We start from the raw sequence: 22552 nt of genomic DNA, 5'->3' as shown, positions 1-22552 counted from the left end.
TCAAGTTCAAGGAAGAAAACAGGCTGCTGAATCTCCAAAGGTTGCATGCACATTTTGGTGACTGGGTGTAATGAGGTGACCAAAAAGCTCTTAAGGGCAACTCCCTCTTGATAGTTACAGTCTTTAATGTTTGTGCATACATCACATCAAGAACTTTAACATAAGCTGGTATTGTTGTCAACTACATTTTATTACTTTTTTACATATCATGGTCACCAGTGGGGAAAATCTTACCAGATAGCAGGAAAACAGAAGGCATGGAAAGGATTTATGAAGGCAGTCGAAGCAGCATGGTACCCAGCTAACACTGAATTTTAATGGGCAGTGAGCGTCTCTGAGCTGCCCATTCATATACTCATGCTGGCAGTGGATGTAATTCTGCTATCATAGAGGACAACACACTGCTGCAGCATTAGCACTATGTCTAGAGGAATAATCTGAAGCCTTCCCATCTGCAAATTTATACTAGTTTTCCTGACACGTCCTTTAAAGCTTCAGTACATCAGCATGACATCCTGATTTTCAAAGCATTTGGTTCTAAGTTACTATTGCCTCTTTTTTTTATGGACTTCTGCTGTCCTCTGTGGCTACTTCCCACACTTTTTTCCACCTGTTAGGTTTTTTGACTCAATCCCTGCATGCCTCTTCATCACCAGTCCCTCATTCATTGAGTTTTGTTCTTGTTTTCATCCCATCAGTCTCTCTTCCTGCCTATTTTTTTCCCCACTCTCACTTCACTATTTCTGACATCATTTCATCCCTGAGTAATTTGTCATGTATTTACCTTTCTCCTTTTAAACACTTAGCTTCTTTCCTTGTTTTGACTGTCATTGGCTTACCAGTCCATCACATTTTCCATTTTGTTCCTATGGGTCTTCTCTATATCACATCTACCTCTTCCCTATTCTTTTATCTTGTGAGCTTCATATATCTAAACTGCCTTTCTGATTATGGCTCAAACCTTCTCTAAGGCCTGTCTGCATCTGCTTTGTTGTCATATTTTACTATTTACTATTACCACTGTAACCTAAAGAATCCACATTTTGTGACCACAGAATAAAAGAGGAAGAAATTACATGATTTTAAAGAAGTGGGGGACTTGTTTTTCAGCTGTAGCCTCCAAGCTGTTGAGTGATTCTCTTTGATGACCTGTAACTATGGAAGCTTCTCAGTCAAGTAGTGTCATCTCATTCCAAAATGATAAGCACATTTTGCAGTGGTAGTACAGCTTTTCCTAGGTGTGTATATAGATGTCTCAATAGAAAGAAAATATAATACACCCACCTGTCTGCAACCAGCCCTGGTGCTTCTGCATCCCTGTCTGACACAGAGCAGTCTTTGCTCTCAGTTCAGCCTTCATAACCTCAGTTTTGTTTCTGTTTTATAGAAGTACTGTAATTAGAAGATGCTGCATTTCCTGTGTTAACATATTCCCCTGCAGAGCTTGACATTAGAGTGAATGTAAATGGTTTCTTGAAGTGCAAGATTAGGGCTGTTTAAATAATTGTTGTAATTGAAAATATGTGTATTATTATGTCTCAAGATGTTTTAGATTAAATTAATGAAGTTCACATCTGGAGGAGCAGACATTAACCCTTTATGTGATCCTGATCCCTTAACTAGGTAATAGAAATCTGAAGCTCAGATTTCCAGTTTACCTCACATAACCCAAATTTTCTTAGCATTGAAAAATATTTTGACTTACTCCATGATACTTTTCCTATTGTTGTGTGTAGCCTAGGGCAAATTACACAAAAACAATCAAGCACCTCAATATTTGGAAATTTGGCCAAACAGCTTCTGTTAAAACCTATAGACAACACAAAACCTAACAGAGACTCATCTTCCCTGAATTTAATTGCCAAGTAGAATAACAAGCATTTGAAGGACTAAATTTTAATTTCTGGAAATTTCCATGGTTGGACTTTTTCACACAGGCAGTGTGTAAAAAGGGTGTTCCTATTCCTTAAAACATCTTTCACAAGCTCTTCACTATCTTAGTCCCATGATCACATTTTACCTTAAATGAAACTTAAGAAGAGGCATGGAAAAAATGGATTCCCTCCAGAGGAACTGAATAATTGTTCTATACATTCTATAAACAAGGATTAACTTCTAGCTTCTCTTTTTGCAATTGTCCGATGGGCACTGTAAGTAAGTTTCTGCAAATGGCACAAAAAGTGGTTATTCACAAATGAGAAGATATATAGCTCTGGACAAGGGGTTTTTCTGAGGACAATGTTCTTCAGTTTAGGTAAAAGTCCTAAAGCTTTAGGAATTTTACTTTTGTCTACATTCCTAGAGCTTTAAGACTTTTACCTAAACTCACTTCCACCTTCCTCAGAGGAAATTGGCTTAAGTCACTCTCAGAATACAAAAAACATTAGCATGTGCCTTTTTTTTATATGCAATTTGTGAGCATACACGCAAGTAATAAACAGCCCTGCTGACTTGCATGCTCTGTGAGCAGTGCTGAGGCACACAATAAAAGGTAAACTACCAGACCTGACCAGTTCCATTCTTGCCACTGACTTCTTTAAAACTTGAGCCCTGACACTCCAAGAGTGTTAAACCATCACTCAAGATCAGTGTATTTCCTCCTGGGACACACGAAGTATAAAAATCAGCCAAGATCAAAGTTGGAGCAATTCCTATTCCTCCTTTGTTCATTTTTGGAAAGTAAACTCTGTCTACCAGTTACATTTAATATGTATGCGAACTGATGGTGACCTTGGTATGACACATCCCTATAGACATAGCCTCTTTCATACTACTGAGTCACCTAGTTTCAAAGAGAATGCCTACATCTCTGTGTATTTTCTCTGTTTCCCATCCTTATGGGTGTTTCACACTGAGCAGTATGCAGATATCTGCATACACAAGCACCACCTGGGATGTTAGTTTATAAAAATGCCTTGGGATGAGAATTTGAAGGAAGGAAAGCCTACCGTTCTTGTCAATATTCAATGGCAATGACTAAGCCACACCTCAGTTGAACATTTTCTAAAGGCTTAAATATTTTATACAATTTTCCCTTCTCTGTCACATGATCCTGCTCCTTTTTGAGACAGAAACACTTCAAACATCTGGTTCTAGCAGGCTTCCAGTCTGACTAGATTCAAGATACTGTGCTAAGAAGTCTGATAGACAGCTGATTTACTCATCCATACTCTGTTTCAATTTGTAGATACACATGGTTCTCGTCAAGTGTGAAGTTGACTTGCTCAGATAGCTGGAAATAGGACTGAATTTGCAAATCTTCAGGGTGAGATATCTTGAAAGAGTTTGTTTCACATAAAGTGTTGAAAACCTACTTCGAGAAAATAAAAGTCTTGAAATATTCCTTCTCACATTTGGGCACAGAGATCTTCACACACTCTTATGACCTCTGAAGATCCAAGTCACCTTTAGGCAACAGCTGAAGTTTATTCATGCTGAAGTCAATAAACACAAGGAACTGAGAGCTGATGATCAGTGTGAAGTAAGGATGATCTCCTCATGCTGCATAGCAGGCTGTTGCCTGTCTCTCAGAAAACACATTCCACGTATCAAACAGCTGCTTCCAGTAGAGAAGCCAAGAAGTTAATTGAAGAGACTGTGTGTTCCTCCTCAGTGCTGAGCTTTTCTCAGAGGGCAGCTGAGAACTAATTTCAGTGGGAATCCTCGCCTTGCTGTCATCCTAGTTACAGTTAGTGCAGCTGGGAAGGTACAGAGCAAGCTCTACTCACAGAGCAAGTAGCTAAAGATGTTTTAAATTAGTGTTTATTGTTTTCCAGCTTCCTTGTCCTTTTCAGTATCACCCACTGGCTCTCAAACAAAGTGTTTCCTCTGAATTTCCTTCTCTGGTCTTTTCTCTGCTGTGTGAAAAGTGCATACTTTAGGTGTGTCCTAACTTTCACAAAGTCAAAGAAGAGGAATACTGAACAGATATGGACTTGTCATCCACCTGAGAAGACAGGTGCTGACCTTCAGAGGCCATGGCATCTGGAGACTGAATCCTGAGAGGCTTAAGTGCTTCTTGCTGTTGCTCTTGCATCACTCCCTGATTTGGCAGGACAGGATGTTTCACAAAGGCCAATGGCCCTGCTGATCTTCACAGCAGTCAGCTTTTTCCTCTTTAAGAGGCAGTATCTTTCAGACCCTGATGAGTTCTTGCAGTCCTGTGTAACCTTTGCTTCAGCAATGATAACCACAAGTTAGAATAGCACCATTTAAAGGCTATTGACCCCATTCCTTGCCCTGAAGGCAGCACTGGCTATACAGCCATTCATAGATTAATAGACTTAAGTGCACAGCAGCACTATCGTTGCTGTACAGCAGTGTGCTCACAGTTGATTTTATCTATTTATGTATGTACTGGGAGAAAGGATTAGTTAAAACCTACAAAAGTAGGATCTTTGTGGTGTGTTGCTCCAGGTTGGCTCTTGGACTATGGGTGATTCCCTCTATGCAGAGATGCAAGGGTAAATTCTATGTTGCTAGAATGTACCCATATCCAGAGGTTTCTGACTCCTTCCTCCCATCAGTAGAAACATGGCTCTAGGAAAGGTTGGTATTGCTTGCAATGGGATCAGAAAAAGGATTTCTTCCTAAGCAGCTGGTAGACACCTTGGTCTTAACTCTGAACATAAACCAAAGTGTCCTGTTTTTGCTTCAGTCTGGATATGGAGAAACTGTGTCTGATACCATGAAGACATCCCAAAATTAGTGTCTTGGAGTGTTCAGCAGTAGCACAGTGGAATTTTAACCTTGATTAGAGCTTCCAGGCACTTCCATAATAGCAGTGATGATTATGTTAACAATAATGACAATAATAATGATGCAGTGTACAGGATGAGTTTGCTCCGTGCTCCTTCAATTCTCCTTTCCTCAAGTCTGACAAAAAGGAGCCTCAGACTAAATGGATCATTAAATGAGACCACACTGAAATAGTACCAGAACTCGTTTGGTTGATTTATTTGTACAGGCTGCATCTAATAATTAATAATTGAAGAAGAAACATAATGAGATTACACTGTAACCTTTTTCATGAAGTAACTGAAGTCCTTCTGAAAGCTGGACTCCATATGTAGTTCTGTCCTTATCTTGCCTGTTCACATTTATCTTTATTGAAAGCAACATTGCAAAAAAGAAACATGGATTTTCTGAAGGGACTCTCATCAGGATCCATATTTTGAATGAAAAAAAGTTTATAAAATGGTTGTTCTATGGACAGTTTTTGACTGGATGAAGATCCAATAGAAATCTATGGAGAAATCCTCATAACCTATTCCTACATGGAAACTGGAATGAAGACAAAGCTTTTGCTTCAAAATCTGCTTAGATCTTCAGATTTCATTAATGCTGTGGATTTTCAAAGATTAACTTTTCTCTTTCAAACTGCATTAATAGCATTAGGTCTCAATTAATCAGATTCAAAATTTGGAAACAAAGGAAGTATTTTGTCTGTATAATCACTGAGAAGCCATATAGTGAGATCTTTTCTTACCAGCCTTTCTAATGATTATTTCAGTCCAGAATTTTTCTTTTTTTTTTTTTTTTTTTTTTAAAGGAACCACTGAAATCTAGGCTTTGAATTTTGTAAATGAGCCTGCTGCCCAGTGCACTTCTCAGCAAGATAAGGGCAGAATGGCATTTGCAGAAATGCTTAGCTATCTCTCTAACAATCCTGCTTGGTTGTGGGCCCCTTGGTAACAGCTTGGCAAATCTGCAAAAGGAATGCGACTATATAGTTTGTGTGTGGATTGTTGAGTCATTATAGCCTCCAAATTGCACAGCAGATCATTAATCATAGGCCAAGATAGGCAATCACTGCAGAAACCTGATGAAAAGGCTCCAGAATAATGCCTGCTAAATCATGTTTAACATGCAGACCTTGCCTGTGCAGATATAGAAAGGGGGAGGTAAGGAAAAAAAATCATTCCCCTTTTAGGAAAGAAAACTTCTACTTATCTTTGATTTGCATTCAGCCCTCCCTCAATAGTCCTTAAGCCTGTTATTTAATTCATTTTGGTGCCAGGTCCCATCACAAAGCAAAAACCCTAACCAGGACCTATGCAGTCTATGACCTCCAAACCCCCTGTCTTTTCTTGTCAGTTCTATGTCATTTGTGCAGTTGAACTCCACCAATTTGAAATGCTGACCTCTTCCATAGACAACCTTATTCTCCTTGAGTGAAAGAAAGGGCCAAGGCCTACAGACCACTCAAGCGAGAGATGGCAAGAAAAGAGAAAAGTGGTTGACTCGTAAATCAATTTCCACAGCCCACCCAAAACCCACATGGACAATAACAGTGGTATTTTTTAAAAGTTGTGTTGTTGTGATTTTCTTAATTGAGCTCATTCTCCTTAAAGAAAGTTTTGGGCTAAGTAAAATTATTCATCCAGGATGGAAAATTAGACCAGATCCCACTCACAACCCACTTCAAATCAGGGTATACTTTTATCAGACCTCTATTCCCACTTGTCATCCAAGCAGGAAAGGTGTACAGCTTCACCAACAGATCACAGATCTTTGTCCACACTGAGAGAGGTGGTAATATCTAAAGAAAGTGAAACATTAAAAAATCTCATATTTAACATGCTATGGGTTTCATTCTTCCCTTGTTACTCATTCAGGAAGACTTCCTGCTCCTCAAGTGATCTCACTGGACTGAATGGTTGTGTCTCTACTGCTCTTAAAGAGCAGCTATAGAAATAGGCTGGAGCACGTTATGACCACATGCCCCCAGCCCCAACAGCAGCTTTGAGTTTTTCAGTTGTGGATCTGTCCATGCTGTTTCTCACTGGACTATTGCATCTCTGGATTTAGGACCAGTACATTCTTAAATTATATTACCATCATTTTCTACATTCCCAACAGGAAACAGCACTCCTCCCAAACCAAGCTTGTGTCTCCGTCTTTCTTTCCAAGGACCACAATCCTTCAGAGCACAGAGATGACCTGCCTCTATTAGTACCCATTAGTGGTAGCAAGTCACACCCTTACAATGAATATAACAGATGAATATTTCAAAATTTTCCATTGGCCGGACTTCTTTTATGTACATCCACAGCTTCATACAACATGTCCATGGAAGAAAAAAATCTTCTGGGTGCAACTGAATTCAGTAGCACTGCCTTTGGCTGTCATGATCCTGAAGGATTGCCTGGAAGTAGTATCACAATATGCTCTTTCTCTTCTTTTTTCCCTTCAGCCTTTGACATAGGCTCCTTCCGGACTGCTCATACCCTATCCCCGGTTCTCTTCCTCAGAAGACAATCATCTTACAATATGATCTAAAAATCCTAATGCTTTACAAAGAATATAGAGTGTTATGTGTGGTTAAGGAGCTAGGAAAGTTACTCTTATCAGAAGAGAAGTAACTACAATGGCAGATTAACTCCTTCAGTAAGCCTGGCCTGTTGCACTGTATTTGCTCTAAATTACAAATGCTGATGGGATGCAGTTGAGGGGAGTGATTCCTCATCGAGGAAAGCAGATGCTTTGAAGGAATTATCCAGTAGAGCCTGCTCCACTGACGTGCCCCCATTGGTCTGCGCCTGCATGCCCTGTGGCTTACCAGCTCCACACCCTTGAGCAGAAGGAAGATTTGGAGCTGTTTATACCACTTGACCCTCCATACAGATGACTTTCCATCATCTGGGGCCAGCTGATGCTAAGCAGTAAATTACATTCAGGGGCATGCTGTCTCACTTCTCAATGGTGTTTTAGCATGAGAGCCAGAGTCCATAGAGCAGGGCTCATCACATGCTGCTACAGCAGCTGGAGCTAAGGGGAGTGTCAAGCTCATTATCTTTGATTATATGCCCACCAATGGAGCTAGGTGTGCTGGAGATGGATTTATTGGTGGCCGGCACTTTTGTCTGGGAGTGAAGCACTGTGTTAATCTGTCAGACAAGACTCCACATTACGCAAAAGAAAGAATTCAATAGGAAACAGGTGTATGTGGATAAAAATAATCATTGCTTTCACAGCCTGCACCTCTAAGTGCAGCAGCATCTGGAGCAGCTGAAAGAACAGTTCTTCCCAATCTCTTTCCTTCAGGGAACCAAGGCTTATAGTAAGCGGTCTGTGAAGCTTCACTCCAGATCAGTGAAATCCTTGTGTGTTACTGAAATACTCAGCTGTAATTTTGTTGGCTTTCTTAATCTGGTTTACCCCAATAAACTAGAGCTGATTTTATTCCAGACTGTATGAAATAATGCACCAAAAACCTGTAGTTGACTATGTTTGCTATTATTCTAGCAAATACTCCCATGCAAAGCTCACTTTGCCGCACTACTTTATTTGGAGTACAGTATAGCATTTTTCAGTAGTCAGTGTGAAAAAAAAATAATCACATACCTTCAGGGGAGGCAAAATGCAAAAAATAGAGGAGAGAACTTGCTGTCAGACTTTCTGGATAGATAATGCACATCTTGAATCTGTCCATTAATAGCTGAGTCTTTTGGTAAAACAATCTCATATGTATGATGATCGAATCAGAAGAATGGGGTCTGTAGGCAGTTTCTTGCTGGCTGCTGTTCAAGTGAATACTGGACAGGTAAACGGGCAAAGTCAAGAATAATCCATTTGCCACTGCAGATTGTTGGCCTGGGAGATTTGCTTTGTAGTCTCCCAGAGGACATGAAGTTGTTTCTGAACTTCTGAACTCAAGCTCATCAGTATTTATTGGCTACGGCCACTGGGCTGGTGATGGTGTCCAGTGTGCTGGAGAAGAGTTTGTAGAGCAGAGAGAGGAGAAGGACCTAAGAGAATGCACTGGTGCTATAAACCTTATCCTTACTGTGTCCCTTGATTCATATTTTACACATTGCTAATAGAAGAAGTAGGTGGAAACTTTACACTGGCACATCATTGAGGGAGCCACTTTCAAATTCCTGTCTTCTTCAGCAATTAGGTTGCAAGGTGTACACTGTCTCAATTGCAGCAGCAGGCAGCTAGAAGGCATGTATTTCACAGTGATGTTAATAAGGCACATGCTCCCTCCCGGTTGTGTCTCACAGAAGTGGCTGTGCAGTCATGCAGGCCTTGCTTCTTTTCATGCTGTGGTGGCATCTGGCACAGCTAGATCCTTGTTTGGGTTATTTAATTGCTTCTTTGCCTGCCTTATGCAAACTACATTTGTAGCTGGATCTGATGTGGGCTTTTGGGCACTCGGACCCACTACTGTAGTACATTCAATAAGTGCCCTGCTCCATCCTGTAGGCAGTATTTCACACAGTCACCCAGTGACTTTATTCAGTTCACTGGTCCCCAGTGTTATTGTCACCCTGCAGAATTTACCAATACAATTTCGCCAAACAAAATTAGTCATTGCAATGTAGGTGTATGGAAGCTGTCCCAATCTGGAAGGATTCATTAAAATTCCCATAATGGTCTCCTTGTCAGGACTCTTGCCTTCTGTCTGGGAAGTATTTCAACAAGTCTGTCCTACTGTTGTGTTAATTAAACATTGTACTATTTATAAATGCTCCATTGGTCAGTAGCAGCTCCACACACAGAGAGTGAGAAGGAGCAGTGGTAACTAAAAGGGATGTGCCAAGAAGACAGAATTTGGCTGAGCAGAGAGCCAAGGGACAAGTTCAGCTGAGCAGAATGCCCCTCGTGGACCCGTCATTGTCCCCATCACCTGCCACTGCAGCCACAGTGGCCTTCTGACAAGGAATTTGGAGGGGGGGAGGAAGGAAGGAGATTCACTTGCTGCTTCTGTCAGCAGCTATTTTATGTCTGTTTGTTCATAAGTCATAATCCCTTCATGGCAATTACCATGGGGCGTTGTTGATGGTGAAAACATATCTGAGTTAGGAAAGGGACCAGGTAGGTGGAAGAAGGATAAAGACGTAAGTGGGTTTTGAAGATGGGCAAGTGCAGCCTCCAGCCCTGTTCGGGACTGAAAGAAGCTGACACTATCAAGGCCTTGGAGGTGTCTGCTTACTGATGCCAGTTCCTGATTTATTCCTCAATATCCCTGCTTCGTGCTGGTGCACCGTCCAGCAATGAATGGCATGGATGATTGGTGGGGAGCCTTACTCTCTTCCTTGTTGACTGTGGCTTTCTATTCCTGCCTCTTGTGTTGCATCCTGTGATACTTCAGGTCCACACCTTTTCTCTTTCTCCTAAATCAGCAGAAATCACAAGCATTTTTTAACCATCTTCTACAGGTTCACTAATGTCAGAGGCAGGAGAAGTTTGCCATGGTTCTCACCATCATACCCATAAAAGATAGGCTCTAAATTTTTTGTGAAGTCTAGAGGAATTTGGGTTCTGAAAACGAGGACTGTGCCTTTGCCTTGGCTTGCAAGTCTCCACCCTTCACCATACTGGTAAGGGTGATGAAAATGCCTCGATGAAGACTTATGCAGTGGTGTATATACCCTAGAAGCTTGTTCAAGGTGTAACTCTGAAGCTGCCATGGCCCCAGACAGAACAGAGGCCAAGGAAGTGAAGGAGAACAAAGCAAAAATTTGGCATAAGAAGCACAAAGCTCTGCTAGGCTCATCCATGGACATTTATGTCTGGAACTTTACCTGGGTGCTCAGTTCCAGCTTCAGTTATGCATGCAAAATCGGTGAGGATTACATGAAACTTTTGGGTTCATCTGTGCGGCAACGCTACCAGTGAGAGAGAGACATGAGAGAGGCAGCTAGGATTATTCATCCGCCAGTTATTCAAGATAGGAAATGCAGTAATTGTCCTTGCTCTACAGGGCCCTCTGCTGGGCAAAACTGCATGATGTGAGTTACTGTAACTTAAAATGTGTCCCAACTGCCTATTCTTGAGCCTCTTGGGTCAGCAGCTCCCAACAGAATTTGTGTGGCAAGGAGGAATGTGCACGGAAAGTGCTTAGAAACTTCAAGCAAGTTTTTGAAGAACACTCATCTGAATAACCAAAGGCATTATCAGCAAAGAAGTGACCATTTTCTTGTAGACCAACAGCTGGAAATTATCCCCTGTACGTTCTGAAACCTATTGCCACTCAATGAGTGCACAGTAGTGGATATGGCAAGAACAGTGAGTTCTGTGCCAGCCCTTTGTTTGTATATCCTTGGAGATGAAAAAGAGAGGTGATGAAGCATGCGCTTCGGTCTTATGGACACCTCACTTTGCTCCACCAGCCTTGTGCAAGCCCTCAGCACAGCAGGGCAGACACCTTGCCATGCTGTCTTGATATGACACAGGACATGGGACTTTGCTCTCCTGTACTGTCACTCGGGTGCCTTTCAGGAGCACCGCATTCACCTCCCAGAGTGCACACGTGAATTATTGTTTACTCAGTAACAAATCAAACAAATTCCATCTCCTATTCAAAGCAAACTGTAGCGATAAAAGAGAGCTGATTTCCAGTATTATTAACACTGATGAATGTCTTCCCTTTGCTTGACTGTCTTTATTTCATGTACAGGTGGCTTTTCTTTTTTCTTTTTTTAGCCATTTAGAAATGTCATCACCAGTTAATTAGCAATGCATTGTTACCTGAAAGTAAAAGCAAGCCTATCTTAAGCCATATGGAAGGGGTTTAATCTGTGCTGTCACGGTATAATCCTGCTGAGATGGCTTCCTTTTTCAGTCAAAACTGCATTTCACACTTTACCAATATAGGGCTTTTCCTTTCCTGATCAAGAGTAATAAAGCTCTGCTGTGCAGCAAGCGCAAATTGGAGCAGCTCACAGCTCTGACTGACAGCAGGAGGGGAGGGGGGGAAAGCAGTATGGCTGTGGGAAAGCGTGATGACCCCATCCAAAAAGGAGACTGTGGGCTTTTGTGAAATTGGACCAACTGAGTTTGGGCTCTGCTTTAGGAGGCAGTCACCATCCCTATCACTATGTTGGCCTATTCAAATAGGGCTGGTGATGAGAGTCCTTGCAGTCTTTATCTTTCCTTCCCCAGTGCCAATGGTAATCCTACATAATGGAATCATAGAATTATATAATCATTTTAATTGGAAGGTACCCTTAAACGTTATCTAGTCCAACTCTCCAAGAGTTTAATCTCCATCAAGAGATTATAAAAGCAGAAAGCAAGAAAGCAGTGTGTTGCTGCAAGATGAGTGACTAGAAGATAATCTGGGCAGGATGCGGCAATCATTTGCAGGGACCACAGGATGGCCTGATAGGTCACATTTTCAAAGGAATTTTTCTCCCTAGCATCTTCCACATAACACAGAGGACAACATAAAGACATAAAGATGTTTGCTTTGATGTCTTTGGGAAGTGAGGTTTTCTGGATAAAAAGACAAATGTGACTGACCCTTTCCTGGAGGTTAGGTGAGGAGAACAAAGAAGACCAAAAGGTGCTCAGAATGGCCCAAAAGGAAACATGAGTTGTCTGGCCTCCTGTACTGCTGGGCAATTGACATGCACTGGCTCTTCCCATAGCACCTTGCACTAAAGCAGAGTCAGCGTTTCAATGACCTCCTCTCCCTTCTTGGCTTTTGCATGTTCTCCCAGTGTTAAACACCTGTGGGCACCTGTGAGGAACTGTTCATGGTCTCCGTCTCACATTTCTAGTTCACGGGATAAAAAAGACTGAGCCAGGACCAAATTGTATCCAGTACCTAGACAGCTTCAACTCAACACTATGTCCCATCACAAAAAGCAGCTTTCCCTTAGTCACCCGCCCCCCCTCCAAATTTTTTCCCACCCTCTCCCTCTGCAACTAACATTTGTACGAGGGTAGAGGGAGAAGGAGATCTCAGGAAACTTTCCCCTTTCCCACTTGCTGCTTGTGTCAGCCCATGAAAGCACCAGTGCTCAGGGAGGTTCCTCCTCCTCTTATATCCTTTCGGGACTACATCTGGCTGTAGAGCAGCTGAACACTGAAGAGGAAAGCAAGCCCCATATTGTCAGTTTGAATTGTGCTGTCCCAAGGTGTGCATGTTACAAAGGCCTGGAATTCCCATTTCTAAAGCCAGAGCTCCTTTGCCACAGGATATAGAATCACAGAATCATTATCATTGGGAAAAACTTTCAAGATCACCTGGTTCAACCACCAGCCCACCCCCACCATGCCCACTGACCATGTCCCTCAGTGCCTCTTCACACTTCCAGGGGTGATGACTGCACCACCTCCCTGGGCAGCCTGTGCCACTGCAACACCACTCTTTTGTGGAAGGAATGTTTTCTAATATCCAGCCTGATCTTCCCTGGCGCAACTTGAGGCCATTACCTCTCTTCCTACCTCTTGTAGGGCTGGAGACACTCCTTATTTTCAGGCACTTGATATTTTCCTGTGATGTTCTGTTTTGTGTTGGATTTTTTTTTTCAACACACACATGACATAATGCCCCTAACACACAATAGTACTCTCTCCCACCCTCCACCCCCTGCCTACAGAAGCTGTGGTGTACTAATCTGCTCCTTAGTATTGACATAGGCAGGTATGTGCAACAGGACAGCAAAGGCAACAAGATCATAGAACAGACTCAAGTGATGATCTGGAGCTTTGCTTTCAGTAAGTATCATAGAATCATTTGAATTGGAAGGAGCATTAAAGGCCATCCAGTCCAACTCCCCTGCAATGAACAGGGACAGCCACAGCTAGATTAGGGTGCTCAGAGCCCCTTCAGCCTGACTTTGAATGTCTCCAGGGATGGGGCATCCACCACCTCCCTGGGCAACCTGTGCCAGTGCAATACCATCGTGATTGTAAAAAACGTTTTCCTTATACATATATATGTGTATATATACATAGAGGTGCAGATACGAAGGCGCAGAACTCTGTTATAATGTAGATGCTTGGAAAAATCCCTGTTTTGACAAGGAAACCCAAGCCTGGATGTCTATTTACAAACAGACGTAGCTTTCAATAGCTGGGTGTACAGTCTCTCTGTGAGATCTGTTCCAGTGCCTCACCACCTTTACTGTATATTGTATATCTTGCTCTTTAGATTTTTCTTTTTTAGGAAAGCATATTAAAAATGTACCCCAGACCCAGCAATCATATGTTCAGTTCTTTTTCCCTAGCAATACCTACTGTCAAGGGCACGGAGCTATTGAAAGCTATTGCTACTGGGCACCCACATGGCATAGAAACTTGGGTGCAAGACTTTGGAGGGAGCTGAATGCAGAAGGTGTAGGAGTTGTGCTGTACGGCTGTTTCACCAAACACCTCAATGGAGCATTGCAGGAGAGTGCAGGGAAAGGCTGAAGGCACCCAGAAATGGTGCGAACACGCATTACGGTCCTGGGAGAAAATGTCATTTTTGTGCCTGAGACAGAGGGAGAAACATGCAAAGACAGCATCCAGCTGCAGGTTCTTTTCCCTTCTTTTTCCAGCCTCGGGATGAACTGCAGAGCTGTTTTGGCAGCCCGGCCTGTCCGCTTGTCTCTCTGCAGTTGCCCCCCTCCCTCCCTCTCCCTCCCGCAGCTCCGGAGGGTGGAGGTGCGATTCGCTATGCCACTTTTTTATTTCCAGCACGCTTGACAGGCTGGGCGAGGAAGGCGTTAATGTTTTCTGACAGGCCCCCTCTAATTGTTGGAGCTTTTCTTCTCTGCCTTTTCTGTGAAATTCTGACTTAGGCGAGCAGCATAACAAAATGCTCTGGCATTGAAATGTGCGCTTGCACTACACTGGGCCGGGGAAACAGCATTATTCATGAAGATTTTCAGCTGTTTTTGTCTTTTAACTAACCTTTGAGTTTGATCAGAGGCGAGCCGGGCTCCCTTTCTCAAAAGGCGGTCTTGGCAACCCGACAATGGAGCCAAACTGTTTTCCCTGTTCAAGAGATAACTATGCCGTTGAGTTGGTACATGGGGAAATTAATCTTCAGGCGCATACAAATGATAGATTTAACTCGGTCTGCAATCGCCCGCATGGGATTATTAATAGGACGGGGGTAAGGAGCAGAAAAAAAAAAATTGGGCTGGGGTGGGCAAACTGAAATTAAAGGAAAAAGGAAAAAAAAAAAAATCCCAACCCCATCATCCCTTTTGATCGCATAAAGCCCGCGATTGATTCCTCACCACTTGCCTTTTGCAGCAGGAATTAGCCCCGCATTGTGCGGGCTGACACGCCAAAAGCGAGCCCGCTCGGGAGCAAGAAGTTGCAGCTCGCTGGGACTGACCGGGGGGTTGAGGGAGGGCGATGGGGGACGGGAGGGGGGGGGGGGGGGGGGGGGGGGGGGGAGCCAGGCCAACACACCCCCTTGAGGCCGGGGGGGGGGCAAGACCTTATCCCTGCGTGCCCCGAGTGGAGGAGCCGCCCCCGGCCGGAGCGATGCTGCCGGGCAGCTGCCCGCTCTCCTCGTGTGCCCCGGGACGGGGGAACGCGGGGATGCGTGGCGGTGCGGGGCGGGAGCGGGCGGCACCTGCGGCGGGCGCACGCCGCCCCCGAGCCTGTCGGGCCCCCCCATACCCCCCCGCCGGGAGAAAGGCTGCGGCGTGACACGCGCGGGGGCAGCGCTGCCCGCTGCCTGCCCGCCCCGGCGGCCCCCCCAGGGGAGAGCATTCAAAAGGCAGGAGCTGCAAGGCAGGGAGGGAATGAAGGGGAGGTGTGTGTGTGAGGGGGGGGGGGGGGTAGAAAATGAGAGGAAAAAAAAAAAAAAACCCGAAAAAAAAAAGAAAACAAAGTTTTGAAAAAGGCTCGCAATGCTCTGGCAATGGGGGCTCTCCGGGATGCAGAGCCGGGGGGTAGGGGGGAAAGGATCTCTCCCCAACTCCTACCTGGTTGTCTGGGGAGCGGGGCTGAGTGAGGGGGAGCGACCCGATTTGGGGAGGGGGGGAAGCGTTTGTTAACGGGCCGTTTTTCCACCGTGACGATAAATACATCCAGAGGTCAATCAATGAATAACACGCGGCCCAGCGACCTCCATCTGCAGCCCCCTCCTCGCTTTGCAGTTCCCCCCCTCATCCTCCCGGCCCCGAGCAGCTCCACAACTTCTCCTGCTCCCAAAGAAGTCCCTGATTTATGGAGTTTGCCGATGCTAAGTGAATACTGTCTGTCAGGCAGCGCTGAAAGGCGCTCCGCACTAATACAAGAAAAGGGCTTTGTGTTGCTAAGCGATTAGAGCAGATGTAATGAGATTTACCCCAATCCTGCTTTGCCCTTTCCCTATCTTCAGTAAAATTGTGTGTGTGTGTTTTCTTTCTTTCTTTCTTTCGGGAGGGGGACCGAGGGGAGGAGGTGGGGAATTTCAGAGCCGGCCTTACGCATTGTAGTGAACAACGGCGTAACTTTGCCTTTAGTTTAATGAGTCTGGATATTTACTATTCAGAAGTGAGCAAAAAAGAACACCTGTCTACACAAGGAAGAGAAATTTCGCCTTTGTAACAGAATGAAACATTATCCTAATGTTATATTCATAGCTATAAATTACCCGCTCTGCTTTCTTTGCATACCTTATCTGCGCGCCGGCAAAAGTGGGTAAATAAAAAGGGAGATGCCGCAAAGGATGGAGGCGTATAGCGGTTATTATTTTCATAACTAAACATCAGCTCCTAAACAGGGAGTGCTTCATTGGAGCAACCAGGGTGACCCCAGGCTCCCCCCAGGGAAACGTTATTGGTCACTTCAGGGCATGCGGCTGCAGGGAGTGCACTTGGAAGGCAGTGTGGAGAGGTCACAATACACTGGACATCAGAGCAGGCTGCACAGAGAATCAGTGGAGACACCATCCCTGGAGGTGTTTATGGAAAGGGTAGACATGATACTGATGGATATTATTTAGAGGGGAATAGTGGTGGTAGGTGAACGGTTGGACTGGATGATCTTAAGAGCTTTTTTCCAGCCGTAATGACTCTGTCATTGAGATGTCCACGTGTCCACGTGTATCTGCACATCTACACATGCGAGTGCACAAATACACACCCCACCGCAGAACCTTGGTGTGCACCACTGAAGTTTTTCGCTCTTGTTTTTAAAGCAATACATCCCTGCACCGTGACGCTGGGCGGGTAACACAGCGTAACATACATACAGACACACACACACAAACACCGCAGCTCTCCCCGCTCTTTGTTGTTTTGGTGTGTTGGTTCCCCCCCCCCCCCCCTCCCTTTTTGGAAGATGCATTTTGCACTTTGCTTTCCGCTCGGCTTGGTGCACGCCAACTGAATGTGCAATGCTGCCGGAGCCAGGAGCGGAGCAGGAGGCGGATTCTGGTCACGTCCATGCTCACTGACAACAAGCGGGCCAGCCAAAAAAAGAGGGGAAAAAAAAGAAAAAGGGGAAAGGGAGGGGGGGGTCCAATTTCTTTTTGAATCTTGGTAATTGGGTACTTTTACACACAGATCACGCTGTTTGGGCAGAATAACAAGTGTAGAAAGCCCAGTGTCTCAGAGCTGCCACCCATTCCTACGACAGTATTTATTTATTTTCTCCCCTCACACCCCACCTTCCTCTACCCCCCCTCCCCCCTCCTTCTCTATGTATGCAGCCAGACCAGCACAGGGATGGGGTGCAGTGCCCAGTTTTGGGGCTCCATCCCTTGGGGGACACACAGAGGGTGACACGGCATCCCATCACCTTTTGGAATGGGATTACATAGAACGGTAAGAAAGCAATGGTGATACCGCTCCATCTTTGAATATTTATATAAAGACATACACGGTACATCCATCAGATACAAACACTTCACAGGCATCCCAGCTCTGCCACAGGATCCTTCAACATTTCATCCTTACATTCGCTGTTGTCAGTGGCAAAACAGAAGTACGTGCAGGAGGCAGCCGAGCGTTTCAATTAAAAAAAGTTTTATTACGAAACTAGTTTGTATAAAACAGGGTTATACAGGGCCTGGTGAGCTTGTCATAGAGCAATACGAAAAAGGCAGTGCCAGCGGGGCCGGTTGTTCCCTTATTTGTAGTATTATACTTGTGGGTTTGTTTGTTTTTTTGCCCCCAAAGGGGAGCATACAAAAACAGACGGCCGCTCTTCTGCGTTTGGACAATAGCTGCATAAACGTCGTTCCCTCGGAACACAGTTTAATAACGTTATTAATACATGAACGAAGTTTCTATAAAGTAAGACACGTCGGTGCTAAAGTACAGCTGGAGGGAGTCCAAGGCCTCGACAAAAGCACGGACTGAGATGGCAGCGGGAAAGTAACGCTGACCGCACGTCTACACACCGAGAGGTAAAAGCATCGTGTATTAAAAAACGTATCAAGATATACACATTTTAAACCATTTGTACAAAACCTCTATAAATCTCTCTCTCTCTTATGTACAAAAATAGCTTAATATATCCCCAAACTGGTCAGGGAGGATACAAATAGATTTTCTTATAATAAAAAAATTCACCAAAATAATAATTAAAAAAGAAAATAATAATTGGAAGCATTCTATGATGGAAAAAAAAAACAACCAAAAAGGTCGGAGGGAGGGCGACTCTGGAACGGGTCGGGAGTTGGGGTGGGGTGGGGGTTCTTTGAGTACAGCATAGCTTCATCTCGACATCTCCACAAACACCGGGAAACGTGGTCCAGAGAGCGCGGAGCGGGACTGGCAGCAGGGAAAGGGCTCCTCGGGGCCACCGCAGGGCACAGAACGGGGTTCGGGCCTCCGGGTTGAGGGCGGCCGCCCCGCCCGCCCGCGCGGGACCGAAGCCGCCCGCCGGAGCCGTGCCCGCACCGCCCTCCGACGGCGGGGGAGAGGAAAACGCAACAGTTGGTGGTGGGCCGGCGGCGGGGTGCTCTGCGAGCGTGGCTGCGGGAGAGCCGCTTATCTCCCCTTTCGCGAGCGTCCTGAAACGACAAAAAAAGAGAGGAGGTCAGAGCCGCGCAGGGGAGAGAACCGACGGGGAAAGAGAGCCGTCGGGGAGCGCCGGAACCCCCTCCCCGGCCGCCCTCGCACACCCACCTGCCGGGGTCGGCTCAGAACCAGCTGGTGAAATCCAGCAGCTCCTGCTCCTCAGGGCTGAGCACCGGGTCGTAGGAGCCCTCGTCGGAGGAGTAGGAGGAGACGGGGGAACCCGCCATGGAGTTCATGTCGTGGGAGTAACCGGGCGAGATGGTGGGCGACAGCACGCCGGCCTGGAAAGCGGCGCTGACGGCGTCGTGCTCGTCGAGCAGCTGCTGCAGGGCTCGGATGTACTCGACGGCGGAGCGCAGCGTCTCCACCTTGCTCAGCTTCTTACTGGCGGTCCCGTGGGGGACATGCTGCCTTAGAGCGGCGAAACCCAGGTTGACCAACCTCACGCGGTTGCGCTCCCGCTCGTTGCGCCGCGCTACGGCGGCGGGCTGCTGCTGCGGGAGGCTGTAGCCGAAGCCGCTGAAGTTGAGCCGCCTCTTGCAACGCATCAGCTCCGGCGAGGCCGAGCGCTGCCGCTTGGCGGCCCGCGCCGCGGACGGCTTCCCTCCGGGAGACGGCCGCCCGCCCGCCGGGCTCAGCTGCGGGAGCGGCGGCGGCGGCGCCCCCGGGGGCGGCCCCGGCGGAGCGGCGGCGGCGGCGGCGGCCACGGCAGCGGCGAAGAAGCAGGCGGGCTGCAGGAAGGGCGGCTGCCCGCTGGCCATCCCGGCGGGGCTGCCGCTGGCCATGGGCTCGGGGGCGTCGTGCGAGGCGGGGGCGCTCCCCGTTGCCCCCCGCCGGAGGTGGAAAGAGAAGGGGGAAAGAAAGAAGCGGCGGCGCCCGCTCGTCACGCGCGGAAGACGGAGAGGGGAGAGCGGCCGCGGAGGGCGGCAGGCGGGCGGGCGGTAGCGGAGCGGCTCGGGCCCCCCCCTCCTTTCGCCCTCCGAGCGGCGGCGGCGGGGAGGCTCGTGGCGCTCGCGTGTGCGCGGGCTGCTTTGCAAAGCCCCTTTTGCAAAACGGCGGCCGGGGATTGTGTCTCTTATAAGGGGCGGACGGGGCTCGCCCCCCCGCCTCTCTCTCCCCTCTCCTCTCTCCGGCACACACACGCCCGCGCTGCCCCCCGCCCACCCCCCCGCACACAAGCACGCTCTGCACCTTGCGCCTTCCACGCTCCCCGGCTCCGCGGCCGCGGGGCGCCGCCGCCCTTCAGCACTTTGGGGAAGAGAGGGGGGCGGTGGGGGTAGGGAGGGGAACACGACACGTCCCCCCAACACACACACACACACACATCCACACCCCCTTACAGACCCCCCCCCAATCACACCGCCCCCGCCGCACGCGCGCTGCCCGCCGCGCGGCCCCGCCTCCCCCCGCCCCCCCGGGGTCCGCTCCCCCCGCCCCCGCCCCTCCTGGGTTTGTTGTTGCAAGTGCGTGCGCCCGGCGCGTGCCGCGCTCCCGGCCCTGAGCAAACACCCGCGCTGGGGCGCCGGGCCGGGCGGCGGCGAAGGAGGAGGAGGAGGAGAGAGCGAACCGACGGGGCGGGTCGTGGAGCCCGTGGGCAGCGCAGGGATGGGGGACGTGGGGGTGCTCGGGGGCGCGGTGCTGAATGAGGTGGGGGTGGCTGTGACTTGTGGCACGTGTAACGCGGGGATGCTCGGTCCGAGTTGTCACTCCAAGTGCTGGGGTCTTTCGGGCGCCGAGTGCCACAGGACGGGAGCAGCACGAGGTGTTTGTTTTGTGGGGCACCGTAAAGGCTCGGGGTGCTCAATGGGACTGAGCAAGTCAGTGTACCCATGACTGCTAAGTCCCATTGTCCCATTATTGTCCCATTACTGTCCCATTATTTCCCTGCCTGCTCCATGCTTCCTACACGTTGCTGTCTCCCCAAGCAGGTGGTGGCATCATTGGAGCATGGGCATCCTGGGTGACACAGCTGGAGGGACACAGCCATACGGCCATGGCTACTTGGACATGGCCAGGCTCAGCACTGGGCAGCAGCAGTGAGCCCCCCTGGCACATCCTTCTTTTCCTGCCCTCCCACCTTGCACAAATCTGTGTATCCATACAAGACTGTCACACAGTTTTGAACCTTGCTCCTCACCTTTTTGTGTACTTCTCCACTCTGAAAACTCAGAAATGAGTGCTACCTATTGCTCAAAACAGCAGGGCTGTTGGCAGGTAGCATTATCATGGATGGGATTGCCTCCCTAGGATGTCCCTAGCAAGTGGCTGCTGTGCCCACTACTCACAGCAGCCTGAAGGCATGGTGGGAGGTGATCTGAACAGCCCAATCTGCTCAGGTATCAGTGGAAATGAAGGGAAGAAGCAGCCCTGTAGGCTCTGGAGCTGCAGAGTCAGCCCTGATCCTTGCTGGGCACTTGGGTGTAAGCAGCAATGTGAAATGGCAGAATGGTACTGTGCACCCACTGGGTGGTCTCTGAGGGAATTATTGTGGTACTTCTTTATGCATTTGTATGATGGAAACGATGAAGTGTATCTGTGAGTTCTATCCTCTGGCAAATTTTTATTTCAAGGTCCTCTTCACTTATCACTGAGTTTCGTTCTCATTTTTAGCTTACTGTCCCATCAAACATAGAAAATTAATTGATCTCTCACGGGACCACAACATATAGACAGGACACAGCACTCATTTTTAGTCTCTGCATATTAAGCTTGCATTCCATTCAACGCCTTCTGGATGATTTGCCCAGAGAAGCTGTGGGTGCTCAAGGCCAGGTTGGATGGAGCCCTGGGCAGCCTGAGCTTCTGGGTGGCAGCCCTGTCCACAGCAGGAGGTCAGAAATGGATGGGCTTTAAGATCCCTTCCAACCCAAAATGTTCTATTATACTATGATTAGCTCAGGGACATCCCCTGTCTGACATCACTGCACTGGAGGCAGAATCAGTAGCACCAGATACAGTACATCATCTGATGTCATAGGAGTCAGAGAATGGGAAGGCATCAGGGCTGCCATTCATCCCCAGTAATCTGGGATGGGGCAACACAGATCAGGAAATTAATCACCAAAGGAATTGCAGCCTTATAAGCTGTAAACATGCTTAGAATAATTCTTCTGATGTTGCCCATTGCAAGAACTGAAGTGGAAACAACAGCATGGAGGTTCCTGTTCTTTCACCCAGGAGGCAAAATGGGACCAGAGTTCCTGGGTCCGAAGTTCTTCAGTCTCAGGAGGCTCTGAATGAGAGCTCTCAGGGAGGCAAAAGATGCCAGTCCCTGAGGTCACCACATGTAACTGTGCATCAACACTTCGTGTGTCCTCGCCTGGCTCTTCCCTGTTCCCAGGCAGTGATGGAAGCAGAGCCTTTCCCTCCCTGTGCCATCCCCACTGCAGCAGAACAAGTCCACCCTTCACATTGTCACAGTAATGCCAAACCCAGCATCTCCCCACTATGCTTGCTCCACAGAGCAGAGGGCCCAAGGCTGTCAGATACTCAGATAACAAATATTGCTGCAAGGCCCCGACCTCCACCCACTTGTGTGCATGGTCCTGCACCTGCACTTTGAAATTCCTAATTCTAACATAATGATAAATAGCTGTCGCCTTTTTTTTTCTTTTTTCTTTTTCTTTTTTTTCCTCCCTTCCTCCCTTCCTCCCTCCCTCCCTGCCTCCCTTCCTCCCTTCCTCTCTTCCTCCCTTCCTCCATCCCTTCCTCCCTCCTTCCTTCCCTCTCTCCCTTGTTTCTCTTTTTTCTTTTTTCTCTTTTTTCTCTCTTTTCTTTTCTTTTCTTTTCTTTTCTTTTCTTTTCTTTTCTTTTCTTTTCTTTTCTTTTCTTTTCTTTTCTTTTCTTTTCTTTTCTTTTCT

The 22552-nt window shown here is 47.2% G+C and overlaps 1 protein-coding gene across 1 annotated transcript; it reads right to left on the bottom strand.

The window, feature by feature from the left end:
* Positions 1–17672: 17672 nt before the first annotated feature.
* ASCL1 (achaete-scute family bHLH transcription factor 1) lies at positions 17673–19798 on the bottom strand. Its single transcript, XM_015864667.2, has 2 exons — positions 18801–19798; positions 17673–18685 (listed from the first exon to the last, which is right to left on the bottom strand). Exon 1 carries the CDS (start codon positions 19475–19477, stop codon positions 18815–18817), a length of 663 nt encoding a protein of 220 aa, XP_015720153.1. The 5' UTR covers positions 19478–19798; the 3' UTR covers positions 17673–18685; positions 18801–18814.
* Positions 19799–22552: the final 2754 nt, after the last annotated feature.

The sequence above is a fragment of the Coturnix japonica genome, chromosome 1, assembly GCF_001577835.2.
Source record: "Coturnix japonica isolate 7356 chromosome 1, Coturnix japonica 2.1, whole genome shotgun sequence".
NCBI lineage: Eukaryota > Metazoa > Chordata > Aves > Galliformes > Phasianidae > Coturnix > Coturnix japonica.
This window is presented reverse-complemented; position numbering and strand designations above follow the sequence as displayed.